Source organism: Triticum aestivum, chromosome 3B, assembly GCF_018294505.1.
Source record: "Triticum aestivum cultivar Chinese Spring chromosome 3B, IWGSC CS RefSeq v2.1, whole genome shotgun sequence".
Lineage (NCBI taxonomy): Eukaryota > Viridiplantae > Streptophyta > Magnoliopsida > Poales > Poaceae > Triticum > Triticum aestivum.
In genome coordinates, this window is record NC_057801.1 from 14,283,332 (window position 1) to 14,291,617 (window position 8,286).

Sequence of the window (8,286 nt, forward strand, 5' to 3'; positions counted from 1 at the left end):
GCATAATTATCTTCTTCACTGTAGACCAGCCTTATTCAGTGATGTGACTCAAATCTCATAGCAGACAGACAGATAGATAGACAGCCCTGTGAAGATAGATACCTTGATCTGGTGCACTTCCATGGAGAAGGAGCTCTCGAAGAGGAGGGCGGGGAGGAAGACGGCAAGAAGGAGATCAGGATTTATGGCAGCCCCTGCGAGATTGGAATGACAGTTAGCAATAGCAGGGGGTTGAGGTTAGTCAACTACTACTAGTACTACAACTACCGAATTGATTCCGAAAATACTAGGAGTAGATAATATCCATGATTCAGGGTGAAGTGAGCTTACAGATACGGATGCCGGCTCCGAGCTTGCCGAGGCCATGCTTGGTCCCGTACTCTGAGCAGCATCAAAGAGAGACAGAGGGGATTAATAAAATGAATAAATTGCGAACTGGCATCTGACGGATGATGAGTTGGGCGGAGGCGGGAGTGGGACTGGGATGGGAAAGGCGGCCGTGGACAGGAGCGGGAAGGGAGAGGGGGACGCACCGAGGCCGCCGAGGGCGACGCCGAGGACGAGGAGGGCGACGGTGTAGGGGACGCGGGTGCCGCGGAGGAGGTGGCGGGAGGCGATGCCCAGCACGAGGGCCACCCCGAAGAAGAGCACCGCGTCGTCGGGGCTCGGGGAGCCGGGCTCCTTCGTCCCCATCGCCGCCGCCGCCGCCGCCGAGGGAGGGGAGGAGCGGAGAGAAGAGACGAGACTGCCTGTACTGCGGTGCGGCGAGCTCAGCTTAGTTTCTTTTTTTTCTTGTTGGCTGTGGGATCTGATGAGGGAGGGGAGGCGAGGTGGACACATGAGAATCAGATTGTTTTTTGTTTTTTGTTTTTATTATGATGATGCGAATCCAATCACACGGCACAACCGCACAAGGAGATTTGATTAGGTAGTTTGTACTACTCTCTGTGTGTGTTGTGTGTGTGTGTGTGTGTCGCCGTCACGTGAGTTTTGGATCGCCATTTGGCTTCTCCTGCAAACGTAGTCAACTTTGCTGCTGCCGTCTCCTTGTGCGTAGCGTAGCTATGCCGTGGCTCCCGTGACCCTCCTCCGTCGGCGGCGCCGTTGCCCTCCCTCCTCCGTCGCACTCCGGCCTCGGCCATGAAGGTGTCGTCGTAGGGGAGAGCAAAGCTTCATCTGCTGCATCGCGTCAAGTTCAAGTCCTCCGCCGCTACACCGACTGGACAAGTCGGACAGCCTCCTTTTTGCCCAAGGGCCGTCAAATGTGTGCGAGTCATCCGGTACCATCTATCCCGTCAGCCATCCATCTCCCGCAACCAAGGCACTCCAATCGGTCTCGTCTCCGAAACGACGCCTCAGAGGAAGGAATGACCTTCCCCGGGCGTCGGCATCTTCGATTTCTTCCAATAAGACGAATCTCGATTTTCTTCACACAAAAAAGAGATCTCGAGACCATGAAACATATTATTTAAATGTCGTGAAAAACAATTCAAAACACATGAACGTTTATCTTGAATGAATGAAGCATTTTATTACATTATACAAACATTTTTTAATGCTATCAAACTTTTTTTTTGAACCCCACATATATTTTCCTGAAAAAAATATTTCTTGCATTGTATCAACATTTTTCAAATGTCATGAAACATTTTATTAAACATGTGAACATGTTTTAGATGTCCTTAACATAATTTTAAAGGCATTTTCATGGATTTCATAAAGTACTCATGAATTAAAAAAAATACTTTATTTAAATAATTATTAAAATTTCAGAAAATATGTTCGCAATTTTTTTTCATTAATTCGAAAAATGACCACGAATTGAAAAAATAAAAATTAAAGAAAACAATCGAATAAACCCCCAAGAACTTCCCAAAACCGATGATAGAATATACAGTAATCTTGTGGAATGCGTTGGCCCATACAACATCACTGGGCCTAGAATTGCATGTTTCCTCGTTATCCCTGCATTTCGGCTGGTGTCACTGCATATTTTTCCCAACACCGACACATGGGCCTCTGCCCACTCACTCACTCGGCTTATAACAACACTGACAGGGAAATATTAGGTGATGCCAACAATTTCACACTGCCATGCTACCGATTTCAAAAGTTCAAATTTAAACATTTCGAAAAAAAACTTAGAAATATTGTCAATGTATGCAACACATGTGGCTGCAAACGCTGAAATTGAGATATCCAAACTCAAAATACGTATTCATAAACAAGAAAGTCAAATCCATAATGAATAGTGTCAAAATAAGACAAGAGTAAAAAATGACACTATTCACACTAAGATTTCTCCTTTTTGCTTCTCCATCTGTATTTCGATTTGGAAGTTTTAGGGGCGTAGGCACATGTCTAGAGAACAGTCATGATTTTGACAGATTTTCTTGATAAATTTATTTTAATTGGTTTTTTATACTTTTTTTTGGTTGTATGGGTGCAAGGTGCTCCTATTTGGCGCATATAAGGCGGTGATGATGGGTGCACAAACACGCACCCCTGTGAGGTTTGGGCCGGCCCAAAGCAGGGAATGGGGTGCCTATTTTTTTCTGTTTCCATTTCCTCTTTCATTTCTTTTTTCTTTTATTCTTTCACACTTTTTCTTTTTCTTTGTTATTTCCACATTTTTATATTTCTTCTTTAAATGAAATTCAAAAAATTCTTAGGAATTTGGAAAAAAGGTCGGACATACAAAAGTATTCATGATTTTTTTAGAAATTATACACCCTCTATAAAGAAGTATAAGAGCGTTTACATCGTGACCTAAACGTTCTTATGTTTCTTTACGAAGGGAGCATGAACTCTTGTAAAAAGAAATCGTGAATTCAAAAAATATTCTTGGATTTTAAAAATCCTTGATTTGAAAAACATTAATGAATTTGTAAAAATGTTTCAGAATTTTGAAACAAAAATCACAGACCTGAAAAAAATAGTGATGAATTCAAAAAAAAAATCCAGTATTTGTTTTTCCAATTTTAAAAAGATATTCGCAGAATTTAAAAAATCATGAATTCAGAAATGTTCATGAAGTTTAAAAATTAAAAATAGAGTAAAAACAAAAAATGGAAAAAAATTCAAACCAGTGATAGAAAAATACAGCCGAGCCCGTAGAACGTCGCTGCGCCCAGGGGTGCGCGTTTCCTTGTTACCCCCCGCGATTGGACAAGTCAGACAGCCTCTTATTTGCCCAAGGCCCGTCAAATGTGTGTGAGCCATCCGGTACCATCTATCCCGTCAGCCATCCATCTCCCACAACCAAGGCACTCCAACCGGTCTCGTCTCCGAAACCATGCCTCATACTCGTAGAAAGGAATGACCTTCCCTGGGCGTCGGCATCTTCGATTTCTTTCGATAAGACGAATCTCGATTTTCACACAGAAAAGAGACCATGAAACATATTATTTAAATGTCATGGAAAACAGTTCAAAACACGTGAACGTTTATGTTGAATTTATGAAACATTTTATCACATTATATAAACATTTTTTTAACACCACGTATATTTTTCTGAGAAAAAAAATTCTTACGTTGTATCAACATTTTTCAAATGTCATGAAACATTTTATTAAACACGTGAACATGTTTTAGATGTCCTTAACGTAATTTTAAAGTTCAATGGGCATTTTCATGGATTTCATAAAATACTCATGAATTCAAATAATTACTTTATTTAAAAAATTATTAAAATTTCAGAAAATATGTTCACATATTTTTTTTCATGGATTCAAAAGGTGTCCATGAATAGAAAAAAAAATAAAAAATAAAGTAAAAAAATCGAATAAACCCCGAAGAACTTCCCAAAACCGATGATAGAATGTACAGCAATCTTGTGGAATGCGTTGGCCCATACAACATCACTGGGCCCAGAAGTGCATGTTTCCTAGTTATCCCTGCACCGACAACATGGGCCTCTGCCCACTCACGCACTCGGCTTATAACAACGCCGACAGGGAAATATTAGGTGATGCCAACTATTTCACACTGCCATGCTACCAATTTCAAAAGTTCAAATTTAGACGTTTCAAAAAAAACTTAGAAATGTTGTCAATGTAGGCAACACATGTGGCCACAAACACTGAAATTGAGATCCAAACTCAAAATACGTATTCATAAACAAGAAAGTCAAATCCATAATGAATAGTGTCAAAATAAGACAAGAGTAAAAATGACACTATTCGCACTTGGATTTCTCCTTTTTGCTTCTCCATCCGTATTTCAATTTGGAGGTTTTAGGGGTGTAGGCACATGTCTAAAGAACAGCCATGATTTTGACAGATTTTCTTGATAAATTTATTTTAATTGGTTTTTTAGACATTTTTTTGGTTGTATGGGTGCAAAGTGCTCCTATTTGGCGCATAAGGCGGTGATGGGTGCACAAACATGCACCCCTGTGAGGTTTGGGCCGGCCCAAAGCGGGGAATGGGGTGCCTATTTTTTTTCTGTTCCCCTTTCCTCTTTTGTTTCTTTATCCTTTTAATCTTTCACACTTTTTCTTTTTCTTATTTTTATTTTGCCATTTTTATATTTCTTCTTTCAATGAAATTCAAAAAAATTCTCATGAATTTGGAAAAATGATCGGGCATACAAAAGTATTCATGATTTTTTTTTTAGAAATTATACTCCCTTTGTAAAGAAATATAAGAACGTTTACATCGTGATCTAAACGTTCTTATGTTTCTTTACGGAGGGAGTATGAACTGTTGTAAAAAGAAATCATGAATTTAAAAAATATTCTTGGATTTTAAAAATTCTTGATTTGAAAAACATTCTTGAATTTGTAAAAATGTTTCAGAGTTTTGAAATAAAAATCACAGACCTGAAAAATTATGCGCATTTTAAAAATAGTCATGAATTCAAGAAAAATCCAGTATTTGTTTTCCAACTTTAATAAGATATTCACAGAATTTAAAAAGACATGGGTTCATAAATGTTCATGAATTTTAAAAATTAAAAATAAAGTAAAAACGAAAAATAAAAAAAATTCAAACCAGTGATAGAAAAATACAGCCGACCCCGTACAACGTCGCTGCGCCCAGGGGTGCGCGTTTCCTTGTTAGGGGATTCCCGACGGGACAAGATCCACTTTAACTTAGCCCACGTCCCTCTTCTTATATATGATATGATTCTCAAAAAAAAACACGTCAATTCGTCCGAAACTTGACTTGCTCTTTCTCTGTGTCGGTGCACTGCTTGCGAGCATCATGCATGCTCATGTTCATGTTCAGATGCCACCTCAAAACTTGGATGATGCTTGCTAGTTCTAGTTTTACTTGTTGCGCTATATTATATATGCGGCGTTTGTCCCATGATGATGGTCTATTGAGGGCACTGGATTTTGCAAAGCTCACCTTATACTATATATACAGTCACGTGCCGCTGGATTCGTGAAAAGTTGGTAATGGAATACTTGATGACAAGGCAATATTTTTTTTTTCAGATGCGAGTAATAAGTAAATTTGGTACGCACGCTGCTCCGCAGCACGCGGGCGGTGTTGAGCGGCTTGGAACCGTCGGTGCGATCGGCCGGTCCGTACATTCATACATGCATTGATCCTCCATCCGTCAGTCACCCACCAATACTACGTCACCAATGGCAATTGAGGTACTATTTGTACTACTGCTAATGCTAATGCATGAGGCTAACTACTAATGCATGAACCCTAAACCCTAAAATCCTAAACCGTGAAGTACTACTGTAAATGCATAAGGCTAAACAAGTGTAATTAATTATCTGAGCGAAAACGACAGGTCTGGTCCTCCCTTGGCGAGGCGATACTCATCAACTCATGGACCAGTCAGAAGGATTAGCAAGTGATGTATAGACCAATGGCTCATGTACAACACCATAGCTGCAGCTAATCTTCAGACCCTGCAGCTTTCCCCGTCAGTTCTATCCATTCATTATTTTTTAATAACCAGATGTACGTACGTACCAACAAGGAGTAATAATAACACAATAATACTGTATTATTCTGCAGTTTACCGTTCTTGGACTGTGTGATGGGGCAGCTAACCATGATTTGACGCTAATCTGGTCCACGGTGTGTGAGCAAAACAAGTTGTTTATGCCCAAACGAGGGGGTGCCCTTACTAACAAGGGATGCCATGACGTCTCTTCTTGCCGCCCGTGCAAATTAACATGAGCTTGCTCCAAACTAAGCAGATATCAAGGTGACCTTCTATACGATTGATTATTTGAGAAGGAAAAAGGGAAATGATTTACTACCGTTTGAAAATCAAGCAATCATCTGATTAGTCGCAGCATATATAATCATGGCAAACGCAAGCACTAGCATGTAAATCACTGTCATACTAGGTGAATTGCACATGCAAAACAAGGTCATGAAAACAACAACCATGATCAAACAGCACAACGCATTAGTTTGCAGATGCAGTTGTCATGTCTAGTGCAGAGATGATGTTGTTGGCGACTACATTGGTGAAGACTAGTGGAAGCAGATGATGACGGAAATGGCGATGCGCGGTACCGCCTAACTTGAAAGGAAGGCGACCCATGTTGAAGAACACGACCAGTTGTGTGAAGCGCTTCAAAAATCCTATTTCACCCTCCATCGGTTCCAGAGACTTGTTGTCCCATTTGCCCTGTGCACGCATGCGATCGGGGTGGAGTATGCTATGATGACAACGGAACGGTGAGAAGAATGGAAAACTTGTAGCTCCAGCCCAACCCGTGACACGTCGATCAACACATAGGTTCATTGATTGAATGCGGTTCCGTTTTTATTTGTAGCATTCGGCTAGATAGCTATAGCAGCCAGGTTATCGATCCAACGCACGTTCTCATCTTTCCCTGTTGGTTTCCGAGGCCGTTTTAGCTGAATTTTTTTCCCGAGATTTGCAGTCAGTACAAGAGTACAACTGTATTTGAAAGGTTATCGTCTCCTTCAAATGAGAAGGAAGAGAACTCCATTAGGATTCAGCGAAAATCGATTAATCTCTTGGGGCGGCCGAACATGCAAGTCCGTCATTGTTGGGCCGCTCTTAACAAATGCATTTCGTGTTGATCACTGCATGCGTCCTTCTTTCTTTCTTTTTTTTGCGAATCCTTGTTTGAATATTCGCCCTCTAGTTTGGCAGCCAAAGACGATCACCGTCTCTCTCTCTCTCTCTCTCTCTCTCTCTTGCCGACATGCCGGTCAACCAGTGCAGTGCAGTGCCAATCACACGATTCACACTGTCGCGCCGACGGTACAAAACTAGAGTCCACCGGCGCGGCGGGCTACCCCGACGTGGAGAGGACGAGGCGTACGTCGCGCCGGACACAAGGACGGCCGTCGCCATTAGCAGCTGGTGTTGCGACGCGATGCGCAAGTGCGACCAAAACAGGATTCTTTGGGCCATTTTCTGCTGGAATGGATGTTGCAACAACCACCGCGTCGATCGATCCATCGATCTCCATCCACATCTACATTCCATGATTGCATCATCGTTCGTTACGAATAGCATTTTGGCCGATGATCACCTGCCCTACCCACACCGATCTCATCTGATTCTCATCTCCCTCCGTCCATACATACACCCGGCAACGTCCGGCCGGCTCTACCTGCGCGTATGGCTGTGCCTGTCCATCCCAAAAATGGTATGGAAAATGCAGTTAGCAGCCGGCCAGGAGCGGTGGAGTGGCCGTCTACTGTACGTACTGCTCTTCATATATGCATGCAGTATTCATTGGTTGCATTTCCGGCAAGTTGCTGAAAACATCTGCCGAAAGGTTTTGTTGGAAAAGCTGTTTGTTACAGTATATGTACGACCGAATTAATTCTCTAGTTTCGTCTTGTTTTCGTGAGAAGAAAAAATGAATAAGAAGTTGTTGCTACAGTATCTCGCCACGGATGCAGGCGTAGGGTTTCATGGTTTCTGTTTCCGACGACGGCCCGTACTAGGACTTACTCCCTCCGTTTCTATTTACTCTGCATATTAAAGTTGGCTTAAGTCAAACTTCGTAAAGTCTGATCAAGTTTATAAGAAAAAGTATAAACTTTTACTATAACAAATATATGTGATGTGAAAGTACATTCAATAATAAATCTAATGATATGTTAATGTTTTTGTTTATAAATTTTTTTAAAGTTTACAAAGCTTGACTCTGACTAAAGCTAATACGCGGACTAAATAAAAACGGAGGAAGTACTTGTCACACACGCACAATAGTTAAGGCAGGAACAACTAACAGCTCTCGCCCGAGCCGCTCCTGCGGGCGGCAGGGCGAACCCTAGCCGCCGTCGGACCGCTCCTCTTCATCACCTCCTCTCCTCCTCG

The 8,286-nt window shown here is 41.8% G+C and overlaps 1 protein-coding gene across 1 annotated transcript in view; it reads right to left on the reverse strand.

Annotated features, from left to right (window-relative positions):
- The window catches only part of LOC123068267 (sodium/hydrogen exchanger 8), an 11,175-nt gene extending 10,344 nt beyond the window's left edge, over positions 1–831 (reverse strand). The window contains exons 1-3 of the mRNA XM_044490789.1: positions 534–831; positions 331–381; positions 103–194 (exon numbers count right to left, since the gene is read on the reverse strand). Coding sequence (XP_044346724.1) covers positions 103–194; positions 331–381; positions 534–693 — 303 coding nt within the window. The 5' untranslated portion in view covers positions 694–831. The remainder of the gene's footprint in view (positions 1–102; positions 195–330; positions 382–533) is intronic.
- Positions 832–8,286: the final 7,455 nt, after the last annotated feature.